The 13,856-nt window shown below is 47.5% G+C and overlaps 2 protein-coding genes across 2 annotated transcripts; both read left to right on the top strand.

The window, feature by feature from the left end:
• Nucleotides 1-1,635: 1,635 nt before the first annotated feature.
• On the top strand, nucleotides 1,636-7,677 carry SNRPA1 (small nuclear ribonucleoprotein polypeptide A'). Its single transcript, XM_051628599.1, has 9 exons — nucleotides 1,636-1,777; nucleotides 2,323-2,470; nucleotides 2,979-3,057; nucleotides 3,446-3,492; nucleotides 4,194-4,296; nucleotides 4,872-4,951; nucleotides 6,337-6,412; nucleotides 6,823-6,916; nucleotides 7,508-7,677. The coding sequence occupies exons 1-9, from the start codon at nucleotides 1,696-1,698 to the stop codon at nucleotides 7,564-7,566; spliced, it is 768 nt and encodes a 255-aa protein (XP_051484559.1). The 5' UTR covers nucleotides 1,636-1,695; the 3' UTR covers nucleotides 7,567-7,677.
• A 180-nt stretch (nucleotides 7,678-7,857) lies between these two features.
• Nucleotides 7,858-13,530, top strand: SELENOS (selenoprotein S). The gene is made up of 6 exons (XM_051628600.1): nucleotides 7,858-7,991; nucleotides 8,129-8,263; nucleotides 9,745-9,851; nucleotides 11,181-11,270; nucleotides 11,374-11,452; nucleotides 12,705-13,530. Exons 1-6 carry the CDS (start codon nucleotides 7,910-7,912, stop codon nucleotides 12,782-12,784), a joined length of 573 nt encoding a protein of 190 aa, XP_051484560.1. The 5' UTR covers nucleotides 7,858-7,909; the 3' UTR covers nucleotides 12,785-13,530.
• The last annotated feature ends 326 nt before the right edge of the window (nucleotides 13,531-13,856 follow it).

Below are 13,856 nucleotides of genomic sequence, written 5' to 3'. Positions count from 1 at the left end.
TTATTAAAGCCCATTTCTCTATTGTCTCTTGGCACCAAAGCCAAATCTATAATAGCTGTTTTCTGGAAAGCCTTCTTAGCGCAGCCTGACTCCTCGTTTGCTGTTTGGCTGTGAGGTTGCATCCACAGCCATCTGCCATTTTGTAGTTGGCAGGTGGGGAACACACATCTTTAAAGTCACTGCTTTGACTTTCCATTACAAAGAAAGGGCTTTTAAGAGCTCTTGTACAGCATCTGAGACCAAGAATCTGTCTGCTCTCAATTGCAGTTCTATTATGCTGCAGCACAGCTGTGTTGTGCTAAGGGAGAAAGGCCCACCTTTCACTTGGCCTTGTCAGAGGCAGGACCTGCTTTCCAGGAGGCTGACGAGGGTCTCCTTTTAACCACTGCCTGAAATGACTGAAGATTGTTTGTTGTCTTTACTGCCACATGATTCCTGAGTCACGTACAACAAATTCTTCATTTTGCTTATGACGGTTCTCTCTCTTTTTCTTGCTCTCTGCTTTTGAACAAATGCAGATGTATAAAACCTGTGTTTTCATATACATCTTCGGTGTGGGTGTTTTTTAAGTAGGGAGCACAGGAGCTTCCTGACCCCAGCTGACACCGCCGCAGGGATCAGCAGCTGGAGCAGAGCCAGCTCTGATGCTGTAGCCCTGGGGAACAAGCCAGGTGTCACTCTCAGGGTGCCAGACACCGCAGGCTGAGCATCTCATCTCCCCCAGTGCTACCCCCAGCTCTTCCTCGCTGTTCCCTGAATTCCTAAAGCAGATAGAGGGAGGTGTGGTGACACTTGAAAGTGCGTTTCACTTCGCAGGCAAAGGGTGAATGTCATGATGCAACCTGTGGCGTGTCCCCAGCCCTCCATGGCTTCTCTGAGACCAGGAGTGCACGTGAAAGTGCCAGAGCTGGAGGGAGAAGGTGTTTATGGGCAACCCTACGCCTGGGAGCAAAGGCTGAGCTGCTGCTTGTGTGGAGGAGAGAAAGCACCAAGAGCTGCGGCAGGTGCAGGAGGCTGTCCCGGCTGCACCGCAGGAAGGGAGCAGCTTGTGTCGGAACAGGCACCGTCCCATCGGCGAGGCACAGGGGAGCCAAATCTGCCTGCCTGCTGCCAGCGGGTCTGCTTGAAGCGGGTTCCCCGCCGGCTCTGCCACCGTTCCCGCAGGCTCCGCGCTGCCCAACGCCAGCAGCGGGGAGGGCAGCTCTGGCGACATCTCGGTGCTGCCGTAGCAAAGCCAAGCCCTGCTCGGCCGCGCCGGGCTGCAGCCCCCCGCGGGCTGGGTTGCGGAGGGTCCCGCCCTCAGCAGGGAGAGGTTTCGGTGCCGGCAGCCTCAGACCAGCCCGCTCCGGGGGGCACCCCCGGGGGCTCGGGGCTGCCCTCGCTGCGGGCAGCGGTCCCGGCCGCGCCGCAAATCGCCGTGAAAATGGGGGAGGCTGAGGAGGAGAGCACGAGCGGAGGAGAAGGGCCGGGCCGGGGGCTCTGCAGGAGCCCTGCTCCAGCGCCAGGGCTCGGGGCGCTCTGAGCGGGGAGCGCGGGATGCGGGGCTGGGACCCGGGGAATCCCGCCGGCGACCGGGAGGAGCGGGCGGGGCTCGGCCCGGCTCGGCGCTCGGCTGCGCGGCCTGGCCCGGCCCGGCTCGGCGCTCGGCGGGGCGGCCTGGCGGGGCTGGCGGGGCTGGCGGGGCTGGCGGCGGCCATGGTGAAGCTGACGGCGGAGCTGATCGAGCAGGCGGCTCAGTACACCAATGCCGTCCGCGACCGCGAGCTCGACCTGCGCGGTGCGCGGGGCACGGGGCGGGGGGAGCAGTGCGGCCTGTCCCGGGACAGCGGCCTGACCCGGGAAAGCGGCCTGTCCCGGGAAAGCGGCCTGCGGGGCGGAGGGGCCGCGGCCTGCGGAGGGGCGGGAAGGCCGTGGGGGAGGTTGCTGGGGGAGCTGGTGATGGCCCGTGGGTTTGGGAGGGGGTTCAGGGGGTTCTGCCGGGGGGGGGTGAGGGTGAGGGGGTGGAAGTGGGATGCAGGGGAAGTGTGGGAGAAACCGGCACTGGTGGGGGTGGGACACACGAGGGATGTGTTTAGGCGCAGGGAAATGGGGGGTTTGTGAGAGAGAGGAGGAGGAGGAGGAGGGTGCTTTGAAAGGGCTGCCGAGGCTGTTGGCTTTGAGGGGGAGGGAGGGTTTGGTCTGTGCGTGGTGTGGAGGAGAGCCGACCCGGAGCTGTTTGGGCTGAGAACATCTGCCCCCTCATCCCTCCCTACGCACTGTCTCTTGCTTTGTTCTGCCTTCCTGTGGGCACCATCTAACCCCTGCCTTGCACTCTCTCCTCAGGCTATAAAATCCCTGTAATTGAGAACTTGGGTGCCACGTTGGACCAGTTTGATGCAATTGATTTCTCTGACAACGAGATCCGCAAGCTGGATGGGTTCCCTCTGCTGAGAAGGCTGAAAACTCTCCTGATGAATAACAACAGGATTTGGTAAGTGGTTATATTTTGGCCAGATGAGACCCTGGGCAGAGGAAAGTGCTCTTGGGAGACAAGGGTCCGTGTGTCTTTCAGTGCTGGGTAGGTACAGAAGTGTTTTATGGGAAAAAAAGTGTTGCTGAGTAGTGCTTAGGATCTCTTCAAGTTGCCTGACTCAGTGCAAAAGTCAGTCTTCAGTTTTCAGACAAGACAATGAGATGCAGAGTTTAGAATTTGGCCAGAGGTTTGGGATTTCAGTAGTGATCCCCACGAAGACAGGAAAATGGTGTTATCTGCAAGAGAATGAACATAAATCTCATACTGCATTTAATTACAGGGGTGGCTGGCATTTATTGCCAGCTTCATTAGAAAAAGTATTGTAGGGATGCTCACCCAAACTCCTGCCAGTGGCAGACCGGGTGGTTTTACAGGGAGATCCTCTCTGCTGTCCTGTTTCTGTGTGTCTTTTCACCACTGCTGATCTCTGGCCCAGGTTAAACCTTTGGTTTCTGTTCCCCTGCAGCCGGATCGGTGAAAACCTGGAGCAGGCTCTGCCCAGCCTGACAGAGCTGGTTCTTACCAACAACAACATTGCTGAACTGGTAAGCTGGTGAGCAGGGGGAACCTAAGCAAGCTTCAGTTTGTTTTTTCTCATCCCTCTAATGAGCCTTTTTCCTGAGTGTACTATCATAGGCTTTTTGGAATTAGTTCATAGACTTTTTTCACAGTCCTTTTTCTAATTAGCCCTTTGTCTTCAAAGCAGTATCATGTGGTTTGGGTACGAGTTAATGATGTTCAGACTGTGATGAGCATGATCTGCAGTGTGCAGGGGAACAGCACTCTCAAAGGCGTAGTGGTTTTCCTGTTACACTAATTGCAGTAATTCTAACTGTTCTCTAAACTACCTCTGAGCTCAGGAACTTTGTTTTCAAACATTTGGATCTCACTAAATGGACTGACAGTTTTCTTGCTGTGTTCCCATTAATGCAGGGTGAACTGGATCCGTTGGCAACTATTAAATCCCTGACTTACCTGAGGTATGTGATCTTGATGTAAAAAAAAAAAAAAAAAAAAGCTGCTCTGTCTCTGCTGTTCAAACTCCACTGCTGGCCTGGCTCCTTCCATTGGTCTGGAACACCCTCCTTTCTTTGAGCTGTGACAGATTCATTATGATTAAAAATTGAATCAGTAAACAGTGCTTCCAGTGTGCTTCAGAAAAACCTGGTGCTACAATTACTGACAGACTGTTGGACCAGTGAGATGTAACATCTCTAAATCAATATCCAAGCACTGGCCTAACCTTAACCATTGAAAACCTAATAGTAGAGGTTGAAACTGTTGTTACAAAGTACTATAAAATACATGTGTACAATGACTCTTCAGTAATGTTACATTTGGTGCAAGGGGACGCAATGAAAAAGAATTTGCCCTGTGATTTTTTTGGTTGATCAGTATCCACATAGGAAATGTGATGATTTAGTTAATTGGTTTTTTAATGAGGTTTTTTTTTTAAATTGTATTTTTTTAATATGTTGAGGTTGTTCTTTATGATCTTCTTAATATACTTTCATAATATGAAATAACTCTGTCACAAGGCTTATTAAATGCTGCCGTTTGCTGTTTGTTACAGCAGAAGGTACATGACTGCATTTTAGGTATATTAATGTATTTTGATATTAAGTGCATTGTAAAATATTTTACTTTAAGGACCTCTTTATAACCTTTACTTACTTTGTAGCATTTTAAGGAATCCTGTAACAAATAAGAAGCATTACAGATTATATGTCATCCACAAAGTTCCCCAGGTCAGAGTGCTGGACTTTCAAAAAGTGAAACTCAAAGTAAGTCTGCTTTCTTCTAATTCAGCACAAGATAAAAGATAAATCTCTTTATTTCCTTATTTCCTCTTGATTATTCAGTCGTAACAGTGACCTTTTTGCCTTAGTTGTAAATTTTACCAAAACTGTTATCATAAGTGGCTTCAAAAGATGCTGTTTTCTTCAATGATTTCATTCTGTTTTCTTTAACGATTTCATTCTGTTTTCTTCAATGGTTTCATTCCGTCAAGGATTTAGTCTCTAATTCTGTTTAATGAAGTTTTACCACCTTTGTTTGTTTAGTCTGGTTCTTTTCTCGCCCTCTGGTGTTGGTAGAAAGACAGAGCTCTAGAGGAACGAGCAGTGGCTGCAGAGCCCTCTGCTCTCTGTGGAGCTGAGAGTGGGAGAGAGTTCTGCCTGTTAAGAGGTTGATACATGTTGAGTCTGAGCATCGGGGCAGTGTTGATGTGCTTGATCTTGCCTCTGGTCTCCACCTACCCATGTTTAGTGATGACAATGAGCCAAAGAATCTTTCTTTGCAGTCTGCAAAGCTGCTGTCTCTGAAATGTCCTTCAATTAACTCTGTGGTATCGCTGTAGGAGCGACAGGAGGCAGAGAAAATGTTCAAGGGCAAACGGGGTGCACAGCTTGCAAAGGATATTGCCAGGAGAACAAAAACGTAAGATAAAGCAAACAAATTTATGCTGGCATCCTCCTTCAGAAACACCACTTGCTTTGTGTGCAGGGCCAGGCTCTCAACTGAGATACCAGCTGTGGGCAGGATGCCTCAAAAGCTTTGGTAGCCACAAGTGCCTCGTCCAAGCATCCCGGTTTTTGGATGGTGGTGAATACATCTCAGAAGTAATTTTGAAAGAGACACTTGGTCAGGGTGGATTGATTTAAGTCAACAAGCAGGAAACCTTACTTTTATTTTTTCTCTTTGCTGTTTAACTGCAGGGAGGTGGCCTTTGTTTATTTTATCATAGAATCCCAGATTGGTTTGAGTTGGAAGGGACCTTAAAGATCATCTAATCCCAACCTCCCAGTGGACCAGGTTGCTCTGAGCCCCATCCAACCTGGCCTCAAACACTTCTGGGGATGGGGCAGCCACAGCTTCTCTGAGCAACCTGTTTATTGTTGGGTTTTTAATGTTTTTCTTAGGTGATTGGTAATTTATTTTTTTCCCCAGGAATATGAACTGTAAAATCTGCTGTAGTGAGGAGAATAAATGCAGATGAAAACCTTTGGTTAAGGTGCTTCAAACACATGCTTGTTTATTTTGATGCCATGTCATGTGTTTTGTTTAATCTTTCATCAGCCTCTTCTGAAATCAGAATTTGGATCATGCAACAGCATTTCCAGATTCACAGTTAAATAAAAAAAAATATCTTGGACGTATTTAGCATTTAAAACTGAAACAGATGGTCTTTTCCAACCAAGGTGATTCTGTGACTCTAGCTCTTGTTCATGAGTGGAAAGGGGTTCAAGTGTTTGAACTAAATAATTTATGAAACTGATAGAGAGAAAACCTTTCTGAGGCTGCAGCACCCTGATGCTGGGTCAGCCCTTCAGGAAACCCTCTCCAGCTGATACATCCATCTTCACAAACTGCTTGTTTTCCTTTTTTTTTATTTCCTAAAGCAGCAGCAGCAGCAGGTAACCTTCTTAGTGTTAGGATAACACCCAGCCTAGTGTAGGCTTTAATGTAGGCTGTTGTCATATCAGACTAGACATCTAAGAACAGGAAACCCAATTTCCGTGACTTTGTATTTATTTATCCACCCTGCTTTTGTAATGGCAACAGGTCACCCCTGTGTTCAACAACATCCAAATCTAATTGCTTTCATCAACGGCTTAATTGATAAAATAAAGGTGGGGGGGGGAAACGGGACAGCAAGGACAAGTTGCTGGTGTTTCTGAAGGAGGCAATTCTTCACTGTATCAGTTTGTTAACAAAGATAAGATACTACACTTGATTGACTGAAATGCTTCCAAACCTAGTTTGGAAGTTGGAGAAGCACATACTCTTCAGGAGGTCTGATGGGTCTTTATTTCCCTTTGAAGCTTCAGTCCTGGAGCGGGTCTGCCAACTGACAAGAAGAAAGCTGGGCCCTCCCCTGGGGATGTGGAGGCAATTAAGGTAAATCCATCGGGAAGGCACATGTGGAGGGGAAAATGTGGATCTGGACGAAACAGATGTTTCCTTCCTCCTGGCACCCTCGACTCTGTTCAGAACAGTGTCAGATCTTGGGTTTAGCTGCTTTTTATGTAATTTTTCTGCTATTGTGACACACCTGTTTTTTAAGAACTGAAATGAAACCTTGGTTTGATCTTAAGAGTTCTCCCAGGATAGAGCAGCTTGCTTAATAAAGGAGAGAGGTAAGGTTGTGCTTTGTCATTTGTGGAATTTTTTTGGATTAGAATGTTGTAGACCTTTCTAGAGCAGTTTTGCTTCACTTGACTGTAAAAAATCTTGGGTTTATGTTTATTTTAAACGGGCTGACACACTGCATGTAAAGATTCATCATGTTCCTTTTGTCTGTGTTTCAGACTGCAATAGCAAATGCCACGACTCTGGCTGAAGTGGAGAGGCTGAAGGGGTTGCTGCAGGCTGGTCAGATTCCTGGCAGAGAACGCAAATCAGGTCCATCTTGTGCTTCTCTTACTTTTGATGCCCAAACAGAACCTACCCCACTTCCTTGCTTCCCAATTCTTTCTGTGATCTCGGTAGGGAGTTATGCTGGAAGGGCCAAATAAGGAGCTGAAAAATCTTACCTAAAATGAGTGCAATGGTTGGAATCATTGAGGATTGCGTCCGTAATCAGGATGTGATCTGCCTGGCCTCTGGAGCTCGGTTCAGAGCTGTCACCTGGGCTCCCTGGACAGCAAAGTGCCCAGCATCAGCTCTGAGTGCTTTGCTGTGCTGGCCAACTCTGAGCAGCTTCTCCCAGTTACTTAAAAAATGAGATGAATTACCACAGGGGGGCTGTGTTGCGCTGAGCCAGTGTCTCAGGCGGGAGCACAGGAGTGTGTCTCCGAGAGGTCCCTGCATGGACAAGCCTCTCAGCTGCTCACTGGAAATGACGGCGTCTCGTCTGTGTCTTGGAACTATGTAGATTTTAATTCTTTTCTCCACATTGTGACGGGCCCTCTTCAGAGGGGTGAGCATTAACGTTCATGTGGGAGAGAAAACTGAGGGGCAGTGCCCGCCCTGACCCCTGCCCTGTCCTTCCAGGCCCCCCGGAGGACGCCGAGGAGGAGATGGAAGAGGACACGGTTCCCAACGGCTCCTGAGCCCGCCCGGCCTGCGTTCCCCTGCTTCTCCCCAGAGCCCGCGCTCCCTGCCGCGGCCGCGCCCGGTGCTCGCGCGTTTCGCGGTTCAATAAACGGACGTTTCCCTTTTTCTCCCCTGGGCTCCGCGTCCCCTCCCGCGCAGCGCGGGCGGCCATGGCGGCGGGAGGGCGGGGCCAACCCCTCCCGCGCGCCCTGATTGGCTCCCCCCGCGCCCTCTCCCCTCTCATTGGCCCGCGTGGCCGTGATGTCACTCGTTGCCGCCTTCCCGTTGGGCCGCCTCGCTCCCTGATTGGCTGCCCGGCCGTGAGGTGGCGCAGGAGCCGCAGGGCGGCGAGCGGCGGCCATGGAGCTGGAGGGCGGCGGGGCCGCGGGGCCCGGGCAGGCCGCGGCGGGCCGGGGGCTCCTCCCGCTCCTGCAGCACACGGGTGAGGGGCTGAGGGGGGGCCCCGGGGCTGAGGGGGGGCCCAGCGGCCGCGTCCCGCACCGGGCGCTGGGAGGGGAAAGGCCTCGGCGGGCTCCTGCCCCGCAGCCTGCGCTCACCTGCGGTTTGTTCCCCTCCTAGTGGGCTCCCTGCTGTCCAGCTATGGCTGGTACATCCTTCTGGCCGCTGTCGTCATCTATCTCCTCATCCAGAAGATATCGCAGAGCCTGGCGGCCAGGCCGAGCGGCCAGCCCGGAGCAGCCGACGCGGCTGTGGGTGAGCGAAGCTTCTCGCGTCTCTTCTAGGCTCCTGAGAGCCCCTCTCACTCGTGCTGGGAGCTCTGGCAGCCGCTCAGATCCGCACACGCAGAGTCCTCGTTTAATATCAGCGAAAAAAGTTTGGTTCTGAGGGGTTTCGGCAGTGAGTGATACTCGGCATAACAGTTTAGGCCCGTTCGTGTTACCGAAGAGATCTCTTGGGGAAAAGGTTGGACCAGGAGAAGTGTTTTTAAAGGGCTGTCAAGGAGGGATTGTGTCCCTACGTAAGGTGGTTGGGAGAGAGGGAGCAGGGTGTTGCAGAACAAGGGAGTAGCTGGTCTTTGATAGTGTAGGAGCTGAGAGAATGTTGGTTAGAATTAGTTGTGCTCAGTCATCAAAACTTAAACTCAACAAACAAAACATCCAAATCTAGATACTGGGGGAAAATCTATTGACGAATATGAAATTTTATTAATTTTATAGTCATAAGATCTCTCCATTATTCCTTCACAGTTCCTCCTCTGGCAGGACTGTGTACATTTGGGGTGTAACTGCCTCTCCTCTCCCTTATCATGTGGGGCACAGGGTGTAAATCTTACACCATCATGATCCTGCCTCGTTGCTGTAAAGCACAGGCTGTGCTGCTGTAGCTGCCAACACAGTAAGTGCTTGGCACTGCTTCCTTGGGCATCTTGGCATGGCAGTACGTGGTGCCCGTGTCCTACTGGTGTTCTTCTGTAATGCTAATTAAACCCTGATTTAATTGCCTGTGAAGTGAAGTTACTCTTACAAATTCATCACTGGATGGTAGCAAACAGATCAGGAGACAAACAAATGTGGAGATACTTCAGCTACTGGGAAAAAAGAGGGCAATATTTGCCCTCTGCCTGGATGTCAGTTTTCTTTTGACTTCTCCTAAAGAGCAACCATCAACAGCAGTGATGACTCAATGTGGATTTTCTGAGGCTCTCAGTTTTCTTAGGAGCTATGGGTGGCATTTGTTAAGTAACTTCTGTGCTGATGGAGCCTGTTAAATCTGCCACTGCTTTCCTGCTGTACTGAAACAAGCAGGACCAATTGCCAGGAGTAGGAGTGAACGTGGGCTAGTTGCCTCATGATTTTACTTTAGAGAAGTTCTCTGGGTAAAAACAGAGCCCCTGGCAAAGCATGGGTGATATTTCTGAAATTATTCATATCAAACAAATCCTTCATAAATAGAAGCAAGCATCGTGGGAGTGTGAAATGTTATGGGTTTGTTACATTAGTGTCTTTATTCATTAAAATCCTGTTAAAGAAATCGCTCTAAAAATACTAAAATGTTCTGAAATTTAAATCAGCATCTAAATGACTTTAAAAGCTTAGCTGGAAACTGAACTTGAGCTGTCATTTTCTGCACAACAGCTGCGGGAGGGGTGTGAGCCTTTCCTTATTACAGTTCTCTGAGGAGACCATCTCAAATTCATTCTGAACAGCTTTGCAAACTCTTTTCCAATTCCCTAGAACCTGAGGTGGTGGTAAGAAGGCAGGAAGCCCTGGCAGCAGCTCGCCTCAGGATGCAGGAGGAGCTGAATGCACAAGCAGAAAGATACAAAGAAAAACAAAGACAGGTAACCAGAAAGCACTTCTTTCTTTAGCTCATAAACTGGTCATCAAGTACTTTGCTGCTGTTAGAGAAGGGTTCGTTCCATGCTGGATGCCAGAAGGACTCGTGCTCTCTGCTGGAATGTGGGTGGTGGGTTTCTCCCCCTCCTTTGCCTGGAGCACTTTTGGTGTGGTTTGGTTCCCCGGAGCAGTAAGGGCTGGAGGTGCCACCACGGACTTCCCACCATCCAAGAACATACTTACATACTGTACTGGCCTGGTGTCTTGATGCTCTTGGTTGATTAGAATGATTGATTCCTGAAGTGGTTGATCTCTGTGCCACTTGCTTCTCCACAAGGAATTATGTGTGTGATTATGTGTGTGTGGGACGTGGCGGGATTGATCTTTTGGGTTGGGTGTTTATTTTGGATCAATCACTGCCTACAGAAACTTGGTTACATGTGCAGTGAGTGGCTGGAGGGGACTTACTGGTGTTTAGAGGATACATGTATTTTCTGTTCTTAATGGCAAATATAACTTCTTTTAAGTGTAGCTCGGCATTGGTGTGGTGGAATGGTCTGAACTACAGCTTGAGAAAAGGAGGGGTAGCAGATTGCTGTGTGGGGCAGGGTAGGAAGGTGGATGTGATCAGGGTAGCAGTCATATTGCTCGTTAATTCCAGCTCTTCTGTTTGCACTTGTACAGTCAGCTACATTCAGACCTCAGTTTGTAGCTGATGCTTCAAGAAATATTGGCAGTTAAAAACACATGAAAAGTCCTATTGTGGAAGAAAATATGTAGAAAACCTAGATCTTGTGTGCTTGGACTTGGGAACCTTTGTTTCTTTGACTGGATGGAGTAGTTACCTTGTTTTCTATTTGTTGAGAAGGTGACAGTTTGTCTAATAGTTTATTTAGCTTCAAAAGAGAGCTGGGAGAACTGTTGAGAGTGTATATTGGGACGTAAATATGTAGCTGGCTGTCTTGGTCAGTTGAAAAACACTTTCTTCTGCAGAGCCCTACATCATGCATTACATTACCTATAGATGCAATATTCTTTGCTCAGTACTTTTTATAAACTCAAGATATAAGTTTGCCCCTTGGTTCTGTTTTCCTTTAATGGAAAATGTTTCCTTTCAATGTTTCAAAGCACCAAGTGGCCAAAAGAAGCTGGGCACAGTCTCTGTATATTGAGGAGGGATGGTTGTGAAGACGTGTGTGTTTAAAAAAGTAAATGCTTCAGAGACAAAGACAGATCCCTTGGGTTTTGATGTGTCTGTTGGGGCTGTTTCTGTAGCACTGGCAATTCTGTTGGTTCTGAGATCTCAGTCTTCATGTCCTGGATTTGCTCCTTAGCTTGAAGAAGAGAAGCGAAGGCAGAAGATAGCAATGTGGGAAAGTATGCAGGAAGGAAAAAGCTATAAAGGAAACCTGAAGCTGAATCAGGTAACAACTTTGGTGTCAATCAGGTGACAATTATGTTAATATGATTAGATTAGCTGGAATTCAGGTTTATTAAATTCTGAGTAACTTTTGCTTTTGTGAACAGCAAGAAGTAGAGTCTGGTGCCTCCACCTCATCAGCACTTCCCAAATCCAAGCCAAACAAAAAGCCCTTGCGAGGAGGTGGTGAGTATGAAATCCTTAAGATACTCTGAGCTTGAAGCAGAGCATTTATCTAGATAAATGAACAGTCCCTATACATATTTTTTCTCTCCACAAGGAGGAAACAGAATGTGCCTGACAAACGAGCTCATTACCACTGACCAGTGTGGCCTCGTTTGCACTTTGTACAAAATCTGGTGGGAAGATGGTGTGTTGTTTAACAGGAGTGCAGGCTGATGGCTAACACTGCCAAACATCCCTTGCAGCTCTTGCGCCACAGGGTGTTCACTGTGGGAAGTGAGAAATGCAGGGGTAATAATAGCATGTAGGTAATAGCAGCTGGGCTGAGGAACCCTTTCAGTTTCTAGCTGTCCTAGCTCCATTCTAAGCAAAATCTTTGCTTAAGTAAGAGATTATAGAATTAGAGGTCGCTGATCTTCTCCTGAGGTTCATCAGCATGAAGTGAAAGAACCATCTGCACTGTTCAGCTGCTAAATTAAGCTAGAAAGCAGAACCTGGCTAGTCTGAGAAAAACAAACTTCAAAGATGGAGGTGATGCTTGAAGTTCTGGGGGAATAGGTGGCTTTGAAACCTGCCTGGTTAGCACTGCTGCTAGGTTTTTGGATGGCTTTTTCTTTGCCTTGTACAGAACAAACTGGAGAACTTTGCAGAGTTGCATCTTTCCAAGCACATACTTGTAAAATGAGGTTACTTGTAGTTATGGCATTGGCAGGTTCAGCTGAAGTAGCTGTTTCCTTTACTGCATATATGTGCCTTTTCAAATTCTTTTTTTAAAGATCTTACAGTAGTAATGAGTGGTTCTACCTTTTGACCTTCTGAGTATTCTTTTCTTGCAGGACTGGAATAAAAGATTATTTCAAGTTCCTCACTATTAGGGCTTTTGGAGAACAGACACACTCTTACAGGGCTTACTGTGAGCTGCTGTTATTGCTCTGCTTACTCTGCAGAGCAGTAGTAAAGCTTTAGTGCAGGCTTAGATAAATTAAATGGCAATGAATTTCTATTTAATTTAATCCAAACTGATCAAATTAAAACATGAGTGTTTTGCAGTGGCTTGTACTGTGAGCACTACAACAATAAACCATCTCAAGTCTGGATATTTTCTCTGCTTTCATTTTCCTTAAAATGCTGCCTATGTGCTAAGTGTGAACAAGGTACACAGAATTGTAAGATTTGTTTTTCATGCTCCTTGTGTGTTTTTGAGGCCTTTTGAGGGTGAATATTAAAATGGTGGATTTCTCTTCTGTGATTCTAGGCTATAACCCCCTGTCTGGAGAAGGAGGTGGAACTTGTTCCTGGAGACCAGGCCGGAGAGGCCCGTCAGCAGGTGGATGAGGCTAACCTCCCTGGTGTCCCATCTCACCAGCAGGCTTGATCTTCCCCAGTGTCTGACTGCCTACAGGTTGCTTGTCACAGTGACTCCTCTGGAGGTGGGCTCAGTGCAGGTGTTCACTTGAAACAGATTTGCACCATTTCCAAATAGTAACGCAGAAGCTGATGCTAAACAAGTAAAATACCTGATCCTCTTAGAGATGATGAAGACAGAAACAATTTCAGTGTCATCAGTTAAATTTTCACTCTTCAGTAGAGAGGAAATGCAGTCTCCAGCCAAGGTAAATCACCTGGGATAGTGAGATCTGGGTTCTGTGACTATTCAAAGGCTGGCCTCAGGCAAATTTAATTATCTAAGCTCAGTTTACCTCTGTAAAATGAGAATATTTACCATCCTCAGCCATGTTCCTAGATCTCCTGTGTTTGGCTGGAAGGTACTTTAGAGGAGTATTGTCCTCTGCAGATATTGTCACTGGCAGATGACCTTGAAATTTAGGAGGAGGGACTTTCAGAAACAGCAGCTGAACTGACAGACACCATGGATTTGCACTGCAGGCCAGTTGCTGCAGAAGAGTCTCTGTGACAGGCTACCTTGAATGATGTTTTCCTTAGAAATGGTAAACAAACCAGTGAGGATTACTGATACTAGACAGCAAATGGGGGGGATTCTTGCTATTATTTTTTTTTCCAACTGCTTTGTAAAAACAAAGTACAATTGATATTAAATATAATTGCAAACAAATGATAAATCTAGTTTTTACAATCTTGTGGTTTTCTACAGCATCTTTTTATATAGAAGGCAAATGTTCTAGTGCAATAAACGTGTCTAAAGCATGATGAGAGATCAAATGAAATTATTTTCATTTGACTACCTACATAAACAAAAGGGGGTTTTGAGTTGTTCCTTTTGGATAGAAAATAAAGTTAGAGCCAGTCAGCATAGTTGAGCTTCTTTAAATCAGTGGAATATTTGTGTTCATCAGGAGGTATGAGGGACAACTTTGAATATACTGTGTATATGTGTATAGATACTATGAAATCAGGTCATCTGCGAGTTTCTCTTGACTACACGTGT

Source organism: Apus apus, chromosome 10 (assembly GCF_020740795.1).
Source record: "Apus apus isolate bApuApu2 chromosome 10, bApuApu2.pri.cur, whole genome shotgun sequence".
In the NCBI taxonomy this organism is placed as follows: Eukaryota; Metazoa; Chordata; class Aves; order Apodiformes; family Apodidae; genus Apus; species Apus apus.
The sequence above is the reverse complement of the archived record's forward strand: the minus strand, read 5'-3'. Positions and strand labels throughout refer to the sequence as shown.